The following is a 25207-nucleotide window of genomic DNA, read 5'->3' as shown; positions in this document are numbered from 1 at the left end:
CATTTGTACATCAGCTTAATGACCACCCATGTGTGCATGTTTATATTCTCGGCTTGGAGCTCTGGTTCAATGTAAATGCCACTGAGTTTTGATTGTTAGATGCAAGCAACACTGGCCAGACCTTAGATAAAATCAAATTACTGCAGATGCTGGAATCTGAAACCAAAAGAGAAAATGCTGGAAAATCTCAGTAGGTCTGGGAGCATCTGTAAGGAGAGAAAAGAGCTGACGTTTCACATCCAGGTGACTCTTTGTCAAAGCTCAAAGGCTCATCTGGACTCGAAACATCAGCTCTTTTCTCTCCTTACAGATGCTGCCAGACCTGCTGAGATTTTCCAGCATTTTATCTTTTGGTCACTGTTCCAACAAGGTCCAAACAAAGTCAACGCCTTCAGGACAGCAAGAGTTGGAGGTGCGTGAAGAAAGTTTGGTCAACTGATGTTAGCCCAATTGAACAGTTGTATTGCTGGTGGGGGGGGCCTTGTGACTTGCTCAGTGTCCTCTGACTTGGCTGAACAGCAGCCGACCAGACTTTCTTCATGCACCTCCCCACTCTTCCTATCCTGAAGGCATTGACCTTGTTCCAACGCTCAGGGCAAGCCTCCTTGTGTGCACGTGAAAACGTGGCTGGAAACGCTAATGATGTAATGTGAAATCTGCAGGTCACCTTGACTTGTAGGTGGCAGTGACTGTGATCCAGCTGGAGCAACATAAGTTGTGGTTCAACCTCTTGCGCAATCCATCCACCATTCTTGAAATGGCGGATGAAAGTCAAGTGAGCTGCACAGGTTGGCATGATTAGCTTTGGCACAAGTTCAATATTTCATCATTGTTAGTACTTTTACAGGGTATGATTTGTCTTTCCCAGTTTTCTCCTGAAGGCAGAGTTCATGTTTACACAGGTATCTGGTTAGATTGACTCCAGGTGCACTCCATTCTGGCACTCTGTTCCTTTGGTTCTGCTGGGTACTGGAGCCAGAGAGCATCACACCACCTCGATATTGCCTCTTATTACCCAGGGAGATGTTGAGATCAGAGACAATAGAGCCTCTGGCAGGCACTGACTGAACTGTTGCATCTTTATGTGGATCTAATCTGATGTGTGATTTGCTGCATAAACTGATGGTCAGGTTATCAAAGGCCACTGGGTCTCTAACGGGTCGCGTAAGCGCTTTCAACAGAATAATCCTGATAGCAAAATGGCTGGTTGGAACTAAGAGCATCCATATAGAACCATTAAGGAGGCCATTCAGTCCATCTGGTCTGTGCTAGCAGTATTAAATTGAATTAAAGCTACTTCCTGCCTTTTTCCACATAGCTTTGTGAATGTTTATCCAATTCCCTTTTGAGAGTTACAGTTGAATATCTTTCTACCATCCGCGCGAACAATGCTTTCCAGATACAAATCGCTGGCTCTTTTGCCAATTATCTTAAACCAGGATATAGAGCGACAACGTCCTTGCATAGATCTCCAATCAGTATTAGCCTGCTGGGGGAGGGCAGTGGGTGGGGAGGAAGGGGTGTTTTGGGATGGAATACACCCCAATGGGTGAAGGTGGCAAGGAGAGGAAGGGTTAGTGATTGGGTATGTGGCATAAATCAAGAGCAACGTGTGGGCCTAAATTTTTGAACTGTTGGCTGGCATGATGCCCAATAAAGTTCCATAACTTGTCTGACCAAGCTGGACTGTGGGGCTGAATCAGCAGCAAGTGCTGACAGCAGAATGGAATGGAGGGTTGATGTACAATCTAAACTTGTGACTTACTTTAAGTGGTGAAGGAGTGAGGTTGTTGCTGGGATTGCCAAGGCGACTATCTGGGAGTGAAAATATACAGCAGCACAATATAACTCGGAGACAGTTCTTGTTTGATGTGGGTGATAGGATTTGCTTGCATCCTATTGGTTAAGAATAGCAAGTTGCTCACTTCTTAAGCAGCATCTGTCGTCAAGCAACTCGCTGCTGACATTCCTCAGCAACAGAATGGATGTAAGATCCTCCCCAGTCGGAACGGGCTCTGGAATGTAGGAGTTTAGTATGGCACTCACTAATTTAGAGAAGAATTTCTTCAATGCTCAAAATGCCCATGACTGTGTTTGCTTGAAATAATGTGAAATATTTACCATGCTGCAACAAAGACAAAGGCAAAACAGATCTTTTTCTTCTATAAAAAAAAATGCCCTGGGATTAAAGTAAAAGTCATACATATATATACATATATTGACATACACATATGCGTACTTACGTACACCTGCATCTGTGCACATACAGACCCATTTAACCATCGCACTATTGAGGTGACCCCTAACAAAAGGCACTCTGAAATGGATGGATCTCCAGTTTAGTGTCAACAGGACATTTCTGAGCGTTAGTCATTTCTGGTCTGAAGATGGGTGAGCTGGGATTGGAAAATGGCCGGGATTAGAAACCTCTGCAGTAAAACCAATGGTGAATCTGTACAGCTGAGAAATAAAAGTGTATTGTGGATGAAAGGCTTAGCTGAATTGCTTTCAATCTATTGTTAGTCTAAAGGAGTTTAAGAGAAGGGTGGTGGGGGGGGGGGGGGTGGTGGTGGGGAGTGGGGGGAGGAGGTGGAGGAATAAGAGGGCTGCAAGCTGCTTTGAAACTCACTTGCTGGAGTGAAAGAGAGATGGCTGCAAAGCAGCGTTTGAAAGGAGCCTAGCTGGTTGCTGATCTCACAATAGTGAGGAGTTGAGAGGAGCTCGGTTGATTAAACTGATGGGGATTTATTTCTAAATGAGGAGGGGAAGGGGGAGCAGTGACGTTCTTTCGATGACACTCGGCTGTTCTTCACTGATGTTTCATTTTCTTCAGTGGGGAACCGTTGATGGCGAAATTGGATTTCACCTTGGCCTTTTTTGTCTTGAAAGCACTTCATTCCAACAGCATTTAATATTAAATTCAGAAGAGCTTTCAGCCCCTCGACCTGCTCGCAATCTTTACCACGCGCAGCTGTAGGAACTGCAATGCAGTGCGAGAGTCTGCTTTCCCTCAAATGTTGGGCATTTTGCGTTTCCCAGCCCCCGCCCTGTCATACTGCCCCCTCCACCTTTAAGAAGGCAGCGCCGCTTAACTCTTTGTTTGCTGGACAAGACATTATGAATGATTAACATCCACATGGTGAACAGGAGATTTGATTTGAAGCTGTTATTCCTCCTCTCTCCACTGCAAGACCAGAACATTTATAATGGAGGCTGATGCTACAGCGTAGCACTGAGGTAATGCTGCTCTGTCCTGGAGTGATTTGTTAAAAAATGAGGCCTTGTATTACTGAAGTGGTGAATCCAGCAGGCTGGTAAAATGATCCCAGATTGGATGAACTTTTATACAACATTTAATGTTGCTTTTTTTCTGGGATCTTGCTAGGCACACGTTGACCACCTCATTGGAACTGCCATCGCTGTTGTTGTGTAGACAAAGTAATTAATTGCACGCAGAGTGCTTTGAATTGTTCCTGGGAGATGTGATACGGCGACATTGAAATGCGTAGTTTTCCTTGTTTTTAATCAGTTGTTGTTGTAGAGTGGCCTTACTGTAATCGAGTGACCCCAGGCATCTCACCAGAGCTTTACAAAGCAAATTATGACAGTGAACCACGACATAAGATACAAGGTTAAATGACCAACAGCTTGGTCACAGAAGTCGGTTTTAAGGAGCCCCTTAAGGGGAGGTAAACAAAGTGAATAGGTGCAGAGGGGGAAATCCAGAGCTGGGGACCTAGACATCTGAAGGGATGTCCAGTGGTAGCGTCAATACGTTTAGGGAGACTCAAAAGGCCAGAATTAGAAGGGTGCAGGTACCACTGCTGCCTCACAGCGCCAGGGACCCAAGTTCAATTCCCGGTTTGGGTCACTATCTGTACAGAGCCTGCATGTTCTCCCCATCTCTGCGAGGGTGTTCCTCGGGTGCTCCCACAGTCCGAAAGACGTGCTGGTTAGGTGCATTGGCCATGCTAAGTTTTCCTTCAGTGTACCCAAACAGGCGCCAGAATGTGGCCTCTTTTAAGGTCAAACCAAATAAACAAACTCAAGTTAAATCAGGACAAAGTAAAAAGGGAGGGGGAGCAGCCCGAACAAAATTAAAGCTCAGAGGAAACTTGAAAACGTCAAATTAAAATGTGATTATTAGGGTCGATAACATACCCCAGCCCCTGCGGTGCCCAGCGGGCGCGGAAGGCGTCAGCTGCACCCGCAGACACTGCTTGCTCCCTCTCCAGGGACACCTGACCACGAACATAGCCGCGGTGGAGGGGCAGACAGTCAGGATGGATGGCCCCCTGCACCAGAGTGGGGCAACTAGGAGATTTTCATAGTAACTTCATTGCAGTGTTAATGTAAGCCTAACTGTGACACAAATAAATTAACTTTAAACTTCAAGCATGGAGAGTGGTGGGCAGGGATCCTGCGGTCTCTTTCTAAATGGGAGCTTGGCTGCAGTGATCTGCAAAGATATTTTGTCATTGAACTAATTAAATCTGGAGTTTACCCCCCGCCCCCCTCACCATTCCCTGCAGAAACACAGATTTGCAAACTTCACACGATTACATTCATGACGCCTGCTGTGTTACAATCTGTTTGGAGTGGGCGAGAGCTGGAAACACACAAAATAAAAATGCAGTTCACATTTTTTAAGAAGCCTATTGTTTTAACAGCACAGGACAAACAGCAAGAAACGAGTAATTTACACAAACAGGCCGTCACTGTCTGACTTTGTTTCTGTGTTGAGGGGTGTGGGGATTAACAGAAGGCAAAACAAGCCCTAATTAACAAGTAGAGGCACTTTAAACACAGAGATAAACGCGAAGCAGAGACAATCTCTCAGATCAAAGTTTACTTTCCTGCTTTAAATAAGGTGTGATGTAGATTTCCCCCTTTCTCGATAATCAGGGAAAGGCGAGAGCTGATTTTTCTTCTCGCTGGCTTATATCTTATTTATGGATTTCGTTTTGACGCAGGGGGCAGGCTGACTGTGTGAACTTCAAACATTACCTTATCTTACAAACCAAGCTTTTGATGTTGGCAAGATCAGAGGCTTGCTTCAGAACTGCTGCCAACTAAAGACTGCAGGCACATATGCGCATGAGTTTGAGCTTTTCAAAGCTGCAGAGGAGCTGCATCACGCTTGGGTCATGCACATCTGGGCCTTAAACGTTTAGATAATTGGGCCTCTTTTAAATGGCAGTTGATTGGTTCTTGCAACGTTAAGTCAATAAACTGCCAGAAACTGATCAGGGTCCCGTTTAAAGACTCATTTCAAATATTGCGCCAGGAAGGTTTGATAGTTGCCTCAGGAGCACTGTTAAGGGCTGGAAAATGTGGTGGGCCTTAGAAGCCTGAGATCATCCAGATTCACTAGGCAGGGCTTGCTAAACATAGAAAACAGAAGCAGGAGGAGGCCATTCAGCCCTTCCAGCCTGCACCACCATTCATTATGATCTTGGCCAATCATCAAAGTCAATATCCTGATCTCTGTTTATTTTGTTAGATGAAAATAAAATCTGTAACCAATAAGTTGTGTTTTTTAAATATAATTTCAATTATTTGTGTGCATGTCACCATCAGTACCCCTCTGGATATGGAAAACCACACTTTGTACAGGTGGTAATATTCTCCCTCTGGACTGTTTGGTCAATGTCTCCTTGATCAGACGCTCTTTCCACAAACATTCATTCTAACTGTGAATTTGTGAGTAAACCCAGTCTGCCAAAAATATTCTGATTGTGAGTCATTGTGTAGCATGAGCAGGTCAAGGTCATCAATTGTGCACAGTTCACATGCCCACTTTGGACTCAAAGACACTGAGATGGTAGTTTCAGTCTGCAGGTAGGATCCTTGGTATAAGTGCCATTCCCTAGCTACCCACACTATCTCTCTCCATGGCAACTGTGAGCCCGAGGCATTGATGTCATGTTGGACCCCGAGATGAGCCTCCAACCACAGATAAGTACCATCACTAAGACTTGCCCATTTCCACCTCCATAGTGTTGCCCAACTCCATCCCCGTCTCAGCTCATCTTCTGCTGAAGCCTCCATCCATGTTATCTCTCTATGCTTCATTATTTCACATACCCTCGCCCAGTCTCATTCTATGCACCATGAACTTGAGGTAATTCAGAACTCTGCCGTTCATGTCCTAACTGATACCCAAGTTCTGCTCACCCATCTTCCATGCCGCTAACACAGATTGGTTCCTGGACTAGCAATGTCTTGAATTTAAATCCTTTTTTGCAAATCCCTTCGTAGTGTCGCCCATCCCCATCTCTGTAACCTTCTCTAACCTCACAATCTGACTTGATCCTGCACTTCTTAGGAGCAATTTTAATCATTCCATCCTTGGCATCCATGTCTTTGGCTGCCAAGGAGTTTAGAATTCCCCTCCTTCCAAAGTTTCTGTGCGCCTCTTTCATGCTAGAGGATTTATCTGTGACCGAACTTTTGATTATTTGACCTCCGATCATCTTGTATGACTTGATGTCAGATTTTCTCTTAATCCACCCGGTATTATTTTAAAGCTGCTAACTAAATTCAACTGTTTTTTGATAGGTAAGACCTGTGAAGAAAGGCATGGCCAATTAAGTACTACTAATACACACTGTTGTAATGTGGGACATGCAGCAGCTAATTAGAGAATCTCTACGGTGCAGCAAGAGGTCATTGGGCCACCTGACTCTACCAACTCTCTGACAATGCATTCTACACATGTCCTATTCTCCTAACCCCATGTATTTACCCTGCTAATCCCCCTAACTTACACATCTTCGGACACTAAGGGGTAATTTAGTACAGTCAATCCACCTAACCTGCTCGTTTTTGGACTGTGGGAGGAAACTGGAGCACCCGGAGGAAACCCATGCGGATACAGAGAGAGCATGCAAAATGCCAGAATTGAACCCAGGTCCCTGGCACTGAGGCAGCAATGCTAACCACTGTGCTACCGTGCCACCCTAATGTTGTTCATAGCAAGCTCCTGCAAATATCAGAGATGACTGATTTGATAATCTGCTTTTATGATGCTTCTTTAACAATAAATAATGGTCAAGGCACTGGTGAGAATTCCCTGGTGTTCCTCAGAACAGTGTCCTGGGATCTTTATTGTCAACTCGAGAGATTAGACAAGGTCTTAAATTTATTTATTGTCCAAAAAGGCAGTACTTCCAATTCTCCAGCACTCCCTCAGTACTGCATTGGGAGTGTCATTCTGGATTATTGTGCTTGAGCCTTTGGAGTGAACCTTGAATCTCTAAGCCGCTGACCCGCGCTGCTTTCACATCACCTCGAGTGGCAATCCAGTCAGTAGTCCTGTAACATTAAACCTCAGCTGTGGCCTGTGAGTAGGGGTTGATGCAACTGGTTCAAACAGAAAGGCTTATAGCTCGAGAACTAAAACCTTCATCCAAGGATCTGCCTGTCCAGCCAATCAACAACTGTAGAGCATGGACGAGGAAGGCTAGCATCAGGGTGTGAGTGAACATCTCCTGTTCAAGGACCCCAGCCATCTTTAGAGTTGTAATGTTAGAGTAAAATATGGTGCTCTTTTGGACAGGGGTTGGTGTGGGTGGGGGTGTTATAGCAGCTGCCCCCTTTCCCTGTCTTAAAATGACTGAGGAACCAGTTTGACAGCAGCACCTGGTGCATCAGATCGAGCAGATTAGCAAAGTGACATAGTGCACAATGGAACTGGGGTTCAGTGCACAATGGTGTTGTGTGTGCGCGTTTGAGGGGGGCAAGGGAGTCATTGCAGGGAGTGGTTTATACAGGAGGATGGAAATGAGCTTCCTGAAGTGCTTGTTGCCTTATTCACCTTGATAACACAAAACTTCAATGTAAATGCTTTTAGACCCCGCTCACCTTCTCTTTGGTTTGCAGAGATGGGATCCCTCCATACCGGCAGAAGAAGCAGCAACAGCGGGAAATGCAGCGCAGCGTCAGGGCTAATGGCCAAGTTTCACTACCTCACTTTCCTGTAAGTATCCAGTGCCCCTCTGGGACCCGTTTTCTCAATATCTCCCTTAAAACCTTCCTTTTTCACTGAGTTTGAACACCTGTTCTATTGTCTCCTTATAACATCACCTTTGCTTTGCATTCTTATGAGGTGTCAGGGACATTTTGCAATGTTAAAGGCACTATATAAACAGAAGTTGTTGTATGGGAAACAATATTTAGGCTGTGTGTGTTAGTGTAATTTTTTTATTAATCCATTGTACATGGGTATTGTTGGCTGGGCCAGCATTTATTGCCCATCCCTAGTTACCCTTGAGAAGGTGGTGGTGAGCTGCCTTCTTGAATCACTGCAGTCCACGTGTTGTGGGTTGATCCACAATGCCGTTAGGGAGGGAATTCCAGGATTTTGACCCAACGACTGCGAAGGAACGGCGATATATTTCCAAGTCAGGCTGGTGAGTAGCTTGGAGGGGAACTTGCAGGTGATGTTCCCATGTATCTGCTGCCTTTGTCCTTCTAGATGGAAGTGAGTTTGGAAGGTGCTGTCTAAGGATCTTTGGTGAATTGCTGCAGTGCATCTTGTAGATAGTAGCAGCAGTGTGTACTGAGTGTCTTCATTACTGATTCCACCAGACCAGGTTGCTGCAACATAGAAATGTGACAAGATCACGGGCAGATTCATTGCTCAGATCTGGTACAAATTGGATAAACTTGACTTCAGATATGCTTGGGGCAGCCCTTTGATCTGGCCCTGGATCTACATCTGTGTGTTTGGAATACTCGCTCTTGAGAATGCAGAAGGAACCAAACCTAAGGAATTTGCCCTGATCTATTTGGCAACAGTTGGTGTGTATTGAGTCAGTGCCCCTGGTACTGAACCCCAGAGAGACATTCCTGTATAGTCTGGGGAGGTTCTGGTTCTACTTAAATGGTTGTTTTTAAGTCTCTCTCCCCAGTAAGATGCAACACATTTATTGCATCACAGATACTTTGGACAATTCTCAAGAATATTGTGTGACTTTGTCAGCTGGAACTATATTCACTTGGACTGGGAGTTCCTCTCTGGGTGTTTAGCAGATTGAAACTGTGTATTGTCAGGTCTTGGGTAGTTTCGTTGCTGCCCCCTATGTACTGCCTCCATAGCACTCTGGACTACCAGAGTGACCACCGCGCCCCCACCCCCCCACCCCCACATACCACCTCCAAAATGCCCTGCCACACTGTACCCCCATGTGTACTGCCTCCATAGTCCCCTACCACATGGTGCCCCCTGTCTACCGCTCCATAGTGCCCTGCCATAGTAACCGCCCTGTGTACTGCCTCCAAAGCGCCCTACCCCACGGTGCTGCGTGTGTATCGCCTCCATAGCGCTCTGCCACACAGTGCCCCCTGCATACCGCCTCCGTAGTGCCCTGCCATAGTGACTGCCCTGCGTGCTGCCTCCATAGCGCCCAACACCACCCCAAAACATTCATACCAACCAAACCAAGCAAAAGGCAATCACTGGCATAGGAATCATTTTCAAAGGTTTCGCAAACTGTTGTCTCCAAAATGTGTTTTTTTTTTAAAAAAAAACAAAAATTGGAAACAACGTATGTTCTATTGCCCGAGCTTGGAAATGAGATTATTTTGTCCTGGGGCTCCCCAATCGACATTCTCTGCCAGGCTGTGCTTTGATCAGGAGCTGAATAGAAGACAGCTAGTGTGTAAAGTGACAACTTCCAACAGAGCCTCTCCTTTCTCTGCCCCTGCATCATTGCTGCTGCTGTGCGGTTGCCTTAGAGAAGGCTTTTTTGCTTCATTGGGTGGGTACGGTGCCCAGCTTAAAAAGATGAGAGCCTGGAGTAGGTGCTGGGGGAGAGTGCGAGAGACCGACGGGAGGAAGAGATAGTCTGTTTCTCTGTTTCTCTCCCTCTCTTCGTTTGCTGGGCTGCTGCAGACCATACCTTGCCTTGCCTGCAATTTTCTGCTCCCGATTTACAATCGCCCCCCTCCTCCCTTGATAGCTGCAGCTTTAGGCAGCCGGGCCCAGCAGTGTAGCACAAGTAGCCTGAAGCTGATTCTCTTCACGCTTTACAAAGAAGACAGAAGTGGAGTGAGAGTGTGAAAAAGAACACAGGAGCTGTTGAGCCAACAGATCCTCAAAGCTACCCCAGCGTGCAGTCAGGAAATAAATTACCACATTTTCTCTGATCTGCACCCGTTTGACTCCATCTTCCCTCCATCTTTTTTTTAATTTTCATTTTCTGTTTATAACCCACTTCAGTTAAAGATTCTTCCCTCCCACCTTCATGTTTTTTGATGTTAGACAACACTCTTTGAAGAAGCTCGAGACTCTGTGAAGCTACTGATGAGCTGGTTGTACTACAGAGGGAATGAGCAGGACAACCAACTGCTCTTGCCCTAGGCCAGTGCTGCTGGGAAGGATGTCGCTCCATGAGGCCACTGTAAGAAGCTCATAAAATCCCCAGCTCATCGCAATGAGCAGAGAAACTGCCTCTATCCAAACACACAAACGCATTAAAAGAAAAAGAACAAAAGCATCGCTTCTGTTTTCTTTCTCTCACTTTTTCTCTTCCCTGATCTTTTGCTCTCTCTATCACCCCTTCTGTTCTGTTCTCAGCCTCACCCTCTCCCCCTTCTGTCAACTCTCCCTTCCACCCCCTCTTCCAAAATGTGCGGGCGGATGGAAAGACAGCTAAACATTGTCTATCTGTTGTGCTCTTGTTCCGCGTAGAGAACTCACCGCCTTCCGAAGGAGATGACTCCTGTAGACCCAGCAGCCTTTGCCACTCAGCTCATCTCTCGGCTGGAGAAGCTCAAGCAGGAGCGAGACACCATGGACAGCTTGGAGGAGAGACTGAAGCAGATTAAAGAGGTAGGATAGTAAACTCACCCAGGGACTGGAGTGGGCGGAGGGGGTAAAGTCATTTTAATTTTAATCGCTTGAAACTTGCAGCTCCCAAGAAATTATGGCAGAAATTAATTGGGTTTTTAAAACGCAATTAGAATCATCATACTGCATGAAACATCTCTGTGTAACTACTGATTCTGTTAGATTTCTCTCCAATCAGTGTAATCTCGTGATCCCTTTTAAAATGCTGAACGGCAGTGAGGACAGTTTGAGGAAATAAAGTGCCTGCATTATAATGAGACCCTCACACAGTCTCTGCAAATAAAGCCCTTGTACTGGGCTGGCACGATGTCTGTGTTTATCTGGTATTGTGTGGGAAGAGGCTGAGGTAATTGGAACCTATTTTCACCCTCCCTCTTCACTTCTGGGTAGGGCAGATGGTACTGGGTGCAACGTTGGGTCTTCTGCCCTTTCAGCTGGCAATGAGTTCAGAACAGGATATGAAATCCGCCAATCTTGGGAGATTCTCAGCCAAGCAGCTAGCCTTTAAATAAGCCTCTTCAGGATGTACCCTTGGAATTAGAGTTACAGAATCCATACAGTGCAGAAGGAGGCCATTTAGCCCATTGAGTCTGCACTGACAGCAATCCCCACCTAGGATCCTACCTTATCCCTGTAACCCCACATATATTTACCCTGTTAATCCTCCTAACCTACGCATCCCAGGATGCTAAGGGACAATTTAGCATGGCCAATGCAGCTAACCTGCCCATCTTTGGAGTATGGGAGGAAACTGGAGTACCTGGTGGAAACCCATGCAGACACGGGGAGAATGTGCAAACTCCGCGCAGATAATGATCCAAGCCGAGATTCGAATCCGAGTCCCTGGCACTGTGAGGCAGCAGAACTAACCACTGCCACCATGTTGCCCACATTGGTCATGCATGAAAGCTGGTTGGCAGGAGGAAGAAGTTGGAGAAATGTGAAGGTCGGGTGAAAGGAGGCAGCAGAGGGATATGTGAAAGAGGGCTTGGGCATAGGGAGTTCCTGGATAGAGGCTAGTGATGAACAAGACTGGATGCAGGAGAGCAGTTGTTGAATGGCAGCCGTTGTAGAGTTTGGGGTTTAGTCAGGGTTATGGAAACATTGTGTAGATTTAGTGACCTCTCTTGGTGAATATTAAAAGCCCTGTTTCTGTACGACTGCAGGATGAAGGTGAAGATGGTGAACTCCCCGCAGTAAAAACAGAAACAGAACCCACACCCCCTCAGCACCAGCTGCACCCATTGGCTCTCCTGCCCTCTGGAAGCTGTGATGACGACCCGCAGACCATCCTGGATGACCACTTGTCACGGGTGCTGAAAACGCCGGGCTGCCAATCGCCAGGAGTGGGGAGATACTCTCCCCCTTCCCAGGCACCAGACTGTCTCCGGGGGATAAAGTTTCAACCGGCCCTGGGGCCCCAGGCACCAGCTCCAGGGCTTTCTAGCAAAGCGTATGCCTGCAAACAGAGCACCAAGTACGTCCACCATCATTACATCCACCACCACACTGTTCCCAAGACAAAGGAACAGATCGAAGCTGAGGCTGCTCAGAGAGTGCAGTGCCTCTGTCCCAGCACCCTCTGTCCCAGCAGCACAGACTATTGTTCCTACGCCAAGTGTCGAAGTCATTCAAAGGTTGAAGTGCCGGCTGTCCAGGTGGAACAGTTTACCCTTGGGTAAGATCTCATCCTTTTCCTTTTGATGTTTTATCTGCTCTCATTACTACCTCTCCTCTCCTCTCCTCTCCTCTCCCCAAGGAGGACTAGACTCCCTCCACTACCCCAATGTCGACACTCAGGTTAGTGAATTAGTGGACAATTTAACCATGGGATGTTTCACAGCTCGGCCCGAACACCCTTGATGCTGGGAAATGAGCACCTCTTGTATTGCCCTGGGCAATGAACTGAGGAGAGGCTGAATAAACTAGGCTTGTACTCGTTAGAGTTTAAAAGAATGAGGGGCGATCTCATTGAGACATATAAGATGATGAATGGGATGGATAGGATAGAGGTGGAGAGACTCTTCCCGCTCAGAAAGGACAGTAGGACTAGGGGGCACAGCCTCAAGATAAAGGGGGGGCGGTTTAGAACAGAGTTGAGGAGGAACTTCTTCACTCAAAGGGTGGTGAATCTCTGGAATTCTCTGCCTGTTGAAGTGGTGGAGGCTGCCTCGCTCAATATTTTTAAGACGCGGGTTGATAGGTTTTTGATGGGCAAGGGGATTAAGGGTTATGGGGAGAGGGCGGGAATGTGGAACTGAGCCACGACAGATCAGCCATGATCTTATTGAATGGTGGGGCAGGCTCGAGGGGCTAGATGGCCTACTCCTGCTCCTATTTCTTATGTTCTTATGTTCATCTTTATTTCCTCTGAACCCTGAGTCAGAAATACTGGTCCAGTTATCAGATCCAGCATGGACAGGGCTGGGATCTGCTGGTGTCTCAGATTTAGGATTCCGGCAATGCACTGATGAAGCATCAAAGAGTCAATGGAACGTGTTTTGTAATGATGTTACTTATGCATCAAACCAAGCATATAGTCATTGCTTTTCTCTATGGTCCACACAGATTTATAACTATGGTCAATCCTATCCATTCTGTTCTTCTCATGGCTAATTACAGGGCTCCCCGGGGCAAAGCTCCACCATTAATGGGTTAACAATCTGGGTACAGTAATTTTTCCATGTACTTAAAAAATAAATTTAACAAGTAGATCATCCTTGCCCAGCCAAGATTATACCCAGAGTGTTGCCTCTTGGTGGCTGGTGGCAGTGTGAGTGTTGATGGTGATAATCCAGTCACATGTAGCCCCTGGACCTGTGTGGGGAATGATGGCTCACTGAGAGAGGCTCAAGGTTTGCCTGTTCCAACCAGGTTAATCTCCTTTAAATAATGAGGAAGTTGTAGTTCTGTGAAAACAAGTGGCCCTCAGAGGTTTCACCGGGTGAAAGTTGTTAATGATAGCACTGGCCCACGAGGCAGATCAAAATGAATTGTGCAGTACCAGCTCGAGGGGCTGAATGGCCTTCTGTTCCAGTGTTCCTTATACCTGTGGCACAGGGAGAGTTGTGGACCCTGGTTAGATCACTTAATGCGGTATGGAGTTTACCCACTATTGGCAATTGATAGGAAGTGTCACTTAAATGGAGGTCAGGAAAAGTCCAGGAGGGGATGGTTAGAAAATAAGACTTGGCGAGTCCAATTTATGGTCTAAACTGAATCAATGGATCAATTTGGACTGTATGCAGCTCTCCTGAAACTGTATCCGAGCTTGTGCCAGCATTTTCATTGGAGGTTGCGAGTCAGTTGCGGGGTTATGAGTTGGGTGCAGGTGGTCCTCACTCCTTGAAGTAGCAGAAATGGAGAGCTCTCCACTGATGTTCCTTTCACTTTTTGGTTACCCTCAGTGGTCGGAGCAGTTCCTTGCCCAGGAGGAGCACACAAGTGACGACGGACTGTGTCAGCCCAATTTTCAGTGAGGGAGCTCTGCCTCTGTCCAGTCCCCAGCTCCCTGGTGAGGAGACAGACCGTGCACAGAACGTGTGGCAGTGGATGCTGGAGAGTGAACGACAGCCCAGCAAGCACAAGCCTCACAGGTAAAGACTGAGCTGCTACCTGGGATAGTTACTGCTTGTGTCGGTGTGGTAATGTGAGCAAGTGTTGATGGTATAACTGGGATGTTTGTGTTTTTTATTCTCTCATGGGATATGGGTATCACTGGCATTTGTTGACTTTGAGCTGAAGCCATTCCTGGAAGCATTTTGAGAGTCAACCACTGTTGTGGCTCTGGAATTACATGTCATGGAGTCATAGAGGTTTACAGCATGGAAACCAGCCCAACCTGTCCACACCGCCCTTACTTTTTTAAACCCCTAAGCTAATCTCAATTGCCTGCATTTGGCCCACATCCCTCTATACCCATCGTACCCATGTAACTGTCTAAATGCTTTTTAAAAGATAAAATTGTACCCGCTTCCACTATTACCTCTGGTAGTTTGTTCCGGACACATACCATGCTCTGCATGAAAGAATTGCCCCTCTGGACACTTTTGTATCTCTCCCCTCTCACCTTAAACCCATGCCCTCTAGTTTTAGACTCCCCTACCTTTGGGTAAAGATATTGACTAGCTGATCTATGCCCCTCATTATTTTATAGACCTCTATAAAGTCACCCCTCAACCTCCATCAATCCATCAAATCCCAGTAGCATCCTAGTAAATCTTTTCTGCATTCTTTCTAGTTTAATAATATCCTTTCTATAATAGGGTGACCAGAATTATACACTGTATTCCAAGTGTGCCCTTACCAATGAATTGTACAACTTCAACAAGACGTCCCAACTCCTGTATTCAATGTTCTGACCAACGAAACCAAGCATCGATGTAGACCAGACTGATTAAGGATGGCAGATTTCCTTCCCTAACGGGCATAGTGAACCAGATCACTTCGTACAACTATCGATGATGGTTATCATGGTCACCATTTACAGAGACTAACTTTCAATCCAAATTTATTTGAATTTAAATTCCACCAGCTGTCGTGGTGGAGTTTAAAACCCTGTCGCCAGAGTGTCTGTGTCTGTGTGCTATTTAACGGGGGGGCCCTTCTTATCGGCTGTGAAAACTATTACTTGCCCTCGAATCTTCAGAGTACTTTATTTTAAGAGTGAGTAGATTGGGTTTTGTAAGTTGAATTGTGTCAGATTGATGTGAAGCACGATGCCTCTCAAAGCTGAACGACCCGCCAGTGTTCAGTTAGTTTGAGCCCATGCAAATGAAGAATGAGGGGCTGGTTACTGATTATCAATCAAAGATAACAAACTACTCTCTCCCGTCAGTGTCCAGTGTATGAAGAGAGGAAGTGTCACGGACTGTCTGAGGGGCAGTACAGCTGAGCGCATCAGTCGGCAACACATTGGGAGTGCCCACCAGCGGGGCAATGCTCAGCCATCCCACCCCTTCATTCAGGACCCTGCCATGCCGCCCCTCCCACCACCAAACACACTCGCTCAATTGGAAGAGGCGCGTCGCAGGCTGGAAGAGGAAAAGAAAGTTTCCAAAACTCAGAAGCAAAGGTATAGAATTCACTTATTCTGCTTCCCCATATTACCAAGAGTTTTATCTCCAAGATCTCTTACCAACTGTCCCCTCACACACCCATGCTCCCTCTCTTGTCTGTCTCTGACTGACTGTCCTGCTGTTCACACGCTCACTGTCCCCTCCTGCGTTTCCTCTCCCTTTCTCACCCCAACTCTCCTCCTCTCGCGCTCTCACACACACGCACTGACAGACATTGTCTTTTGTTATTTTTCAGATACTCAACATCAAGTTTACAGCGAGACAGAAATCATGGAGCTCCGTCACAGGGCGTGAGCCTGTCTCTGTCCAGCACTGGTCTCCTCACATCTCCTATGGAAGAGTAAGTAATAAACAGTGTAAACTCCATCTTGTTAAGTTTGGGATGATCTGCATCCTGAGTTCAGGAGATTTTTTTATCCTCTTTTCCCCCATCCTGCCCTGATTTTCTCCCCTTTTGTCCTCTCCTCCACTGGATACTGACTTGTGGCAGGGTGCAGCTGTACCTATATGCTGTCTACCGTTTATTAACTTGAATGTTCTTGCTGTTAAACTGCTGGGAGTATTTCAGCTGAGTCTAACTTGATGCCCTGTTTCCAGTGGGAGACAGTGGATCAGGGGCAGAACGCTGGTTGATGGCTACCTTGCAAATTAAGGCCAAAGTAATGTTTACGGAGATCAGCTGCCCAAGCAAGAGTCACTAAAGTTCCTGGTGGTGGACAAATGTTTTACATCTTGGCGTGGACAGTTGTACCTTCTCACTTTTCATTCCCAATCAGATCCTTGTGATGGAGCGAATAGTAAAGAACATTTAATGTATTTATTGCAACCACCAATAGACTAAACCAGGCAGCTGAGAGGAAGAAAAACTTTGCTTTCACTAGACTTTTCCCTTTTGTTTATAGTGAACACTTTAGCTTCAGGAGTCAGTACCCATTTGAGAAAAAAAGCCATTCAGATCAAAGAGTGAGCAAGAGCAGTCTCCACTGCAATTGATCTTAAATTTCAAAAAAGGGGTAGTTACATTGCAGAACAATATGTTTTGATGCACAAAGATTGTGTTTGGCTTCAAATCCTTGTTTCAATTTCCTTCATTCAGAGAACAATAGTCAAATGCAAGAAGCCAGATTCAATTTTTTTAAAAAATTGATTCTTTTCTGGGATGTTGTGTTGCTGATTTAGGCCCTGTGTTTATTGCCCATCGCTGTTTGCCCTTGAGAAGACAATGGTGATCTGCATTCTTGAACCGCTGATGTTCCTGTGGCGTAGGTGCATCTGTTAGGGAGGGAGTTCCAGGACTTGGACCCAGCGACAGTGAGGGGACACCGATACAGTTCCAAGTCAGAATGGTGAATGGCTTGGAAAAGAACTTGCAGGTGGTGGTGTTCCATGTTCCTGCTGTCCTCGTCCTTCTAGTTGGTGGAGGTCATGGTGTTGAAAGATTCTGCCAAAGAAGCTTTGGCGAGTTGCTGCAGTGCATTTTGTACATGATGCACACTGCTGCCACTCTACATCAGTGATGGAGGGAGTGAATCTCTAAAATGGTACATCAGATGTCTCGATCAAGCAGCTTATTTTGTCCTGAATGATTATTGGATTCAGCTGATCAGACAGGATGGGATAGTGAGAACTACAGTGGCTTAAGTAATAACCGTGCCCCTCTCTCTTCCCCCACACGCTCTTGCACTCTCTTCTCTCTCCGTGTGTGGCAGAGGTTGTTTGAAGTCACAGTAACTGTAGCTTTTTATTCTTAATTGGATGACCTTAACTTCAACAGCTGTCTTTACCACCAAGTCCCAGACAACCCTGTGCACAGACTGAGATGGAAGCTCAAATACTGGCTTGCTGATCCCCCAGGACCCTGTGATCTAATTGTGCATTTTAACCACACAAAAAAAAATCACTGAAAGGCAGAGCTCAGCCTGAACTGACCCTTGGTTTCACCAAAGTTTTTTTAATCTGAGTTCACGCCCCCTTTGTCTTCCTCTTTTCTCTCTATTAATACTGAGTTTCTGCAGCAGATATCTTCATCATCCTTTTTATTCTCAGTGTAGTGTGTACATATGGCAACAGCTGGTTAAATGTTTCCAGAGAGTAAGAAACACCTGCCAATCATTTTATCGGATGTTTTCTTTAGGTTGTACCGTCTCTATGTCCAGCCGCTAAGTGACTCAATCTGCCACCATGCGATGATGCCTAAAGCAAATGTTTTTACCAACACTAACCATGAATAGTCTTCACTGCCTGCTCCCATTTGCCAGTTAAGCAGATAGACTTGATGGGCCGAAGGACCTCTTTCTGCACTGTAGGGTTCTATGGCTCTGAGTTAAGCAACACTTGAACTGACCACTAGGGGCTAATTGCCTTCTGTGCAGGTGTGACAGGAGACCATAAACAAGCGAAATGTCTTCTATCAAACCCTGCTGATTCTCGAGGGATTGAAGAAACCCACCATTGTGTCAGGTCGCTGTTCAGGTCCAGGGGTGTGGGAGTTGGGGAGTGGGTGTAGAATAGTGGAGGAGTTTGTTCCACACCCAGTAGTCACCAGGGAGGTGAAACAGTGACCCTCCCTCACCTGAAAGTATCTCCCATCTCACTGACAGACCTGGCTGCAACCAGCAAACTCGACATGGTGCCATGGGGAAGATACTGGGATCTGGGCCCCTCCTTGTCTGTGGGATTCGGTTCCCTGCCTCACCACCAGTAACCCCTTCTTGTCTTTTGATTTGAGACCCCCCGATTGATGATTTTTCTCTCATTTGTCTCCACAGGCACAAAGCGCCAAAGAAACAGGTGGCACCTATGCATGCGGCTCAGTCCGGTGAGCTGGTCGTCACTTACTTCTTCTGCGGAGAGGACATTCCGTACCGGCGGATAATGAAAGGTCACAGCCTGACCCTGGCACACTTCAAGGAGCAGCTCAGCAAGAAAGGAAATTACAGGTATTGGGAATACCTAGTCGGATTTTGGGAGCTGGGTTAGAGGGATATGGGTGACTGAGGAGGGAAAGGTGGGGGAAAATTCTGTTGTGCCATAGTGTAAATTTTTCCACTTTCCTCAATGGGACTGTTGGAGTTTGCTGCATGTATGGGGCCAGCTGTGTGGAAGGCTAATTTTCAGACATTAGAGTTGTGTCGACTGTGCTGTTCGACTTTGGGAGCTCTTCGTCCATCATTGCCTCAAATTTAAAATTCCTACCCTTGTTTTGAAATCCTCTCCCCTTCCTAGCTCTGGAATCTCCTTCGCCATTAGCCCCTGTCGTATCTGCACTCCTCCAAATCTCAAATCTAGTACATCCCTAATTTCCTTTGCTTCACCACTACCTTCAGCCCTCAGATCAGGAATTCCTTCCCTAAGCCTGTCTGGTTTTCTACCTCTCTCTCACTCCTCTTTAAGATGTTCCTTAAAACCCATTTGCGCTTGGTGTCAAATTTGATTTTGTTATTGTTCCTGTGAATTCCTTGGGATGATTTACTGTGTGAAAGGCTCTATATAAATGCACATTGTTGTTGTTGAAACAATAAACTCCATGAAATTCTCCAGAAGGAGTCCTGGGTCTATTTCAATGATGAAGAGGCTTTGCACCAATATTCTGTGTTTGGGGATTCTTGTTTTGAGACTGGTTTGCGCTGGGAGTGAAGGTGCAGGTGACTTAGTGAAACAGCCTGGCTGAGTGAAGGGGGCCAGGAACTGACCCATGATGTGCTCAGCACTCTCTGTAACATCTGCCATTGATTTTGTTTTTGCTATTTTTAAGGCCTGTGTAATAAGCGGGTCTTTGAAGCCAATTTCTTTCATTTTTTTGAGCTTGGAGATGAGAGGCGAGCAGGTCAGCTGTCAAATTCTTTGATTTAATGAGATCTGCCTTGGTCTTTTTCATTCCCTCTGTTCCGACAGATGTGTACAATGCCATATCACTGATTTATGTAAATCACACTTATTAATACAGAGTGTTATCAGAGACTGATGTTGCTGCAGTGGAAGGGTAATCTCAGTGTCTTTACACACCAGCACCAAGCTGCCAGAGGGAAAAATAACACACCTCTGCCTTTCTGTAGGGTTCTTTTTCAGGGCAATCTTAGTGCCAGATATTGAAGAATTTTCAAATACAAATTATATGCAGCACAAATCATGTTTCCAAAATCTTTTGCGTTGATTGTAAATAGCACCATGTTGGAAAGTGTCCCCACCCATAAAACTGGCCACACACCTGCGAACTGCTGCCATCAAACTTTTGAATGGATCTACCTTGTATTAAGTTGATCTTCCTCTACGCCCTAGCTATGATTGTAACACTACATTCTGCACTCTCTCCTTTCCTTCTCTAGGAATGGTATGCTTTGTCTGTATAGCACGCAAGAAACAATACTTTTCACTGTATGTTAATACATGTGACAATAGTAAATCAAATCAAACTTCACATCAAATGAAGTGACATTATGAACTTTTTCACTCATTTACAAACCCTCAGAGGAATCTTTTAGGGTTCAAGGACATTGACAAAAATCTTTTCAAAAGCTTGCGATATAATTTCCCAAAACTGACCACTGTATACCAACGCAAATTCTTTTTGTATGATGTTTCTTAATTACTTAAAATTAAGTTACTTAATTTGTGGTCCAGACATTAATTATTTTGGTCATTAAACCCATTTTCAGCTGTATTAATCCAACTGCATCAAGCTTCCACTCTTAAATATCTCAAGCAATGTTTTTTAAAACAGCTTTTGTTGATTTTACATTTTAAAATGTTGCTGATCATGGCAGTTCGTAACAGATTTTACATTTGGGTTATAAACTTGGGGGCTGGGGAGAAAATATTTTGCAAAACTTACAGGACATGTGCCTGGTCACCAGTTGCACTCAAAGGAAAATTCTATTCCAGACAAACCGACAATCCGAAAAAGGTCAAATCGGCCCATTGTGTCTGTGCTGGAAGTGCTATAGCAACAACGTGTATTTATATAGCGCCTTTAACATCCCACGGTGCTTTGCCAGGCTTATTATAAAGCAATATTTGTCACTGAGCTCCATAAGATATTATTGGATCAGATATTAAAAGCATGGTCAAAGAGGTAGGCTTTGAGGATATCTTAAAGTAGTAAAGAGGTTTAGGAGAGAATTCCAGAGTTTGGACCTTCTCCACTCAATGTGCCAACTGATGGTAGAGTAAAAATATTAAAGATGTTCAAGAGGCCAGAATTATGAATACAGATACCTTGGAAGATTCTAAGGGGTTACAGAGATAGAGAGGCTGAGGCCATGGAGGAAGTTGAAAACCAGGATGAATATTGGTTTTGCAAGACCTAGGAGCCAATGTAGCCAGCGCTCAGACACCTGAAATTCTGCTGTGCAAGTGAAGTATGGTAAAAAGTCTGACAACACCAGGTTTTAGTCCAACCTATTTATTTGATAATATACTCACTAGCTTTCGGGGTTACCCCCTTCGTCAGGTGAATGGAGAGTTCTGGCCTCAGACAGAGCATATAAAGCACAGACAGTCTCTGTCTGAGGCCAGAACTCTCCATTCACCTGACGAAGGGGGTAACCCCGAAAGCTAGTGAGTATATTATCAAATAAATAGGTTGGACTAAAACCTGGTGTTGTCAGACTTTTTACTGTGTTTACGCCAGTCCAACGCCGGCATACCCACAAGTGAAGTATCTCACAGGAGTGGCACAGTGGTTAGCACTGCTCCTCACAGCGCCAGGGACCTGGACTCAAATCCAGCCTCGTGTTACTGTGTGGAGTTTACACATTCTCCCCGTGTCTGTGTGGGTTTCGTCCGGGCACTCCGATTTTCCCCCTACAGCCCGAAGATGTGCGGGTTAGGTTAATTGGCCATGGTAAATGGACCATAGTGTCTGCGGGATTAGCAGGGTATGTGGAGTTCGGGAATAGAGCCTGGGTGGGATTGTTGTCAGTGCAGACTCAATGGGCCAAATGGCCTTCTTCTGTATTGTAAGAATTCTATGAAACACGGAGGTGGCTGAACGGGACTTGGTGTGAGGAAGGACACGGGCAGCAGTGTGTTTATAACCTCGAGTTTACAAAAGGGTTGAATGTGAGAGAGCATTGAAGTAGTTACAATGATGGGTTAGGTTTTCAGCAGCAGATGAGCTGAGGCAGGGGCTGAGTCAGACTATGAAATGGGCAGTCTTAGTGACATCATAAATATGTCTTTCACTTCCATGACACACAGATTTCTATCCCTATTTGCCCTGCAATGACTTTTTTTCTTTGTCAAGTATTTATGCAATTCCCTTTTGAGTTAATAGCCACCATTCAGGCAGTGCATTCCAAATCGTAACAACTATCGACTTGTGTAAAAAAAAAAATTCATCTCTCCCTTTTTCAAGGGCGTAAGGAAAAAAATGATCTTGTATTAAGGAAGTGTCCTGTCTCACTGTGTATATGCAGAAACACTTGTATGGAATATTTGTATGTATTTAGTAGGATCTTATTGACATTGTATGTTTTCATCTGGTTTAATATTTAATAGTTTGCTTTCTGGATTCACTCCCATTTCTTGATTTGATTTATTGGGCTTTGTGTATCAGTGATGGGTGAGAACCACTAGTTGTTCCAATGCTGTTGTCTTGTCTGCCCCTCCCTATCCTGCTCCTTTTTTCTCTTTTTCTCATTTTCTTTGTCCTCTTCCTTTTCCCTCTTAGCCTGCCTTTTTATATCTAGCTTCCCTTTCTCTCCCCCACCCAGTTTTGCTTCACTTGTTCTAACCACTCTCTCTCTCTCTCTCTCTCTCTGCACAGGTACTACTTCAAGCGAGCCAGTAATGAATTTGACTGTGGGGCTGTTTTTGAAGAAGTCCAGAGTGATGATAGCACACTGCCCATGTACGAGGGAAAGATTTTGGGAAAAGTGGAGCGAATCGATTAATTCATTTAAAAAGGACTAATTTTTAAGTCAAATTATGAAAAATTCCAGAAGGATGAAATAAGCTGTGAGGTAATGGAATTCAGGCATGAAGAAACTGTGGTGATGTTTGCCTTACATAGGATGTAAAAAATCGTAAAAATGTTTATATAAAAATACTGGGCTACATTTGTAAAGAATGACCACTATTGGTTACTTACAGACATCCAGGTATAACTGTGGCTTCCTGAGAGACTATAAAAGCATAGAACTCCTACAATGCAGAAGGAGGCCATTTGGCAGACTTGGTCAAGTCTGCACTGACAACAATCCCACCCAGACCCTGTCCCGTAACTCCGTACATTTACCCTGCTAATCTCCTGAGACTAAGTGGCCATGATAAATTGCTCATCAACCTAACCCACACATCTTTGGACTGAACAGATAATGTATTGTCCTTGCTCAGTGACACATCCTGATATTTATTGAACTCGCATCTGTGTATTTGGGTTGTGGATATGCTACTACTGCAATGATGTGTCCACCGTTTCCATTGGTACTGGCAGCCACTTCTCTCTGTGACAACCACTCCCTCTTCCTGTAACATTAGTGACAATAATGAGGAACACTCCTCTGGTGTAGTTCACGTGAAATTGTGAAGCTGGCTGTGAATTTTCTCTGAAACGAGTGACCATGTCTTAACATAACGTGATGTTGCTTTGTATTTATACTGGAACCATCACCAAGTCTTAATGGTCTGGCAGGAATGACAACCAGCCTTGCCTGTGTCAATCTTCCATTTGACATACACACGCAGTCTAGTGCCTTTCAAATCCAGGAAAATCCACAGAACTCTTCTTGCACACACACCACCCCTTCCCTTTCCTGCACATACTCCATGATAATGTCCTTACTACAGTGATGCATATGTGGATTGTAAAGTGAATGAGTGTATTGTAGAGTTGGCCAACTCTTGGATCTCTCACCAGTGGAGGGGTAAATGTGGAAGCTGCCCGGTCCTAGGGCTGATTCAAGCTCTGCTCCCAGCAGAGGGCTTACTTGGAGAGAGCGCACCTTGGGTCAGAGAATTGATGTCATGTGGTTGGAGTTGATTTTTCTTTTGTTTAACGTCACGAGTTGAGCAATCAAACCGATTTAGAAGAAACAGCTTAACTGGGTATGTAAGGAATGGAACTTTGCACCGGTGCATAGCTGCTCACTAATATCACGTGTGCAAATTCAGCTCCCAATTTCCAAAGTAGAGGAGCTGAAAATCAGAAGAAAAGAGCAAGTGTGTGGGAATATGATCCATTATCAGATCTGGGGATGTTACACAGTGCTGTTCTGCTGGAGCGATCCACACTGTTCACTTTCAGACATTGAACACCACATTGTGTCTGTATTTCAGGATTGCAGCTTTGACTGTTTTCCTCTGTCTCTATTACCTGTGGCCTCTCTCTTGGTGCAGTAGGACTCTGGATTCTGTGCCAATATGTGTCCTGATCTACACTGACTGGACCAGGTTGCTTTTGTATTGCTGAGGTTGTGCAAAAGCCTAATTTCCTGTCCAAGTTGGACCATAGAGTAATAGAGACTTTTTTATTTAAGTTCATAATTCCAAAGGTGATAAACTTTTAAGATATAGGGAACTAAATCCCATCCAAAATTCCAATGTAACGAGAAAAGGAAAAATGAATGATAAAATACCAGAGCAGAAATTACTGCATATGCTGTTCTCATGAAAACAATTAACAAACATGCCTGTGTTAATGCCTGGAGGAACCAGGTCCCAGTATCGTTCTGAGAAAGGGCCAGGCCCCAGTATCAACTCTTCTCGGCCAATGCACTCTTAACGGTCACTCTGTCTTTTTGCCAACTGCTGGACGTAGCTTGTACAGTACTTGTGTAAATATTGTGAAGCGTTTTACACACTATTACTAGTGTTTCTTGTTTATCCAGTACAGTACCTGTGCCTGCATGGTATTATTAATACTGTGTGTCACCCTGTATTGAGGGTCACATCTCCCTTTTTTAATAAGGGTTTATGTACAAAGATATTTTTATGCTTTTTTTGAGTGTTGTAACCATGTTTTATGGCATTTTATTCTACTTTCTGTAAATTATGCATTACAACAGAGTTTGATTTAAGAATCATTGGTACAATAATTATGTAATTATTAAGAGATGTAGCCTTTATTAAAATTTTATATTTTTCAAATTACTTTATTTGCTGAACCCTTCTGTTATTTTAAGGTCCATGGTCCTGGATTTTATTCCATGTGGGTATCCTCCTGTTCCAGTTTGTTATTTTCCAGTCTCGTGATGGGTGAGATGAATTTCAGAGAGGATTCTGCAGGAAAAGGGGGACAGAGTGAGGCCCAAGAGAGCTCAGAGGATTGACCAAG

At 45.0% G+C, this 25207-nt stretch overlaps 1 protein-coding gene across 2 annotated transcripts in view; it reads left to right on the top strand.

Moving 5' to 3' along the window:
• Positions 1-24986, top strand: part of axin2 (axin 2 (conductin, axil)) — a 34200-nt gene extending 9214 nt beyond the window's left edge. For both annotated transcript variants that reach the window (XM_080209354.1, XM_080209353.1), the window contains exons 4-11: positions 7885-7981; positions 10697-10837; positions 12022-12533; positions 14263-14451; positions 15693-15929; positions 16169-16273; positions 18702-18872; positions 22700-24986. In XM_080209354.1, coding sequence (XP_080065480.1) covers positions 7885-7981; positions 10697-10837; positions 12022-12533; positions 14263-14451; positions 15693-15929; positions 16169-16273; positions 18702-18872; positions 22700-22826 — 1579 coding nt within the window. In that variant the 3' untranslated portion in view covers positions 22827-24986. The remainder of the gene's footprint in view (positions 1-7884; positions 7982-10696; positions 10838-12021; positions 12534-14262; positions 14452-15692; positions 15930-16168; positions 16274-18701; positions 18873-22699) is intronic.
• The last annotated feature ends 221 nt before the right edge of the window (positions 24987-25207 follow it).

Source organism: Carcharhinus amblyrhynchos, chromosome 21 (genome assembly GCF_965287045.1).
Source record: "Carcharhinus amblyrhynchos chromosome 21, sCarAmb.v2.hapA, whole genome shotgun sequence".
Taxonomy (NCBI): Eukaryota; Metazoa; Chordata; class Chondrichthyes; order Carcharhiniformes; family Carcharhinidae; genus Carcharhinus; species Carcharhinus amblyrhynchos.
This window is presented reverse-complemented; position numbering and strand designations above follow the sequence as displayed.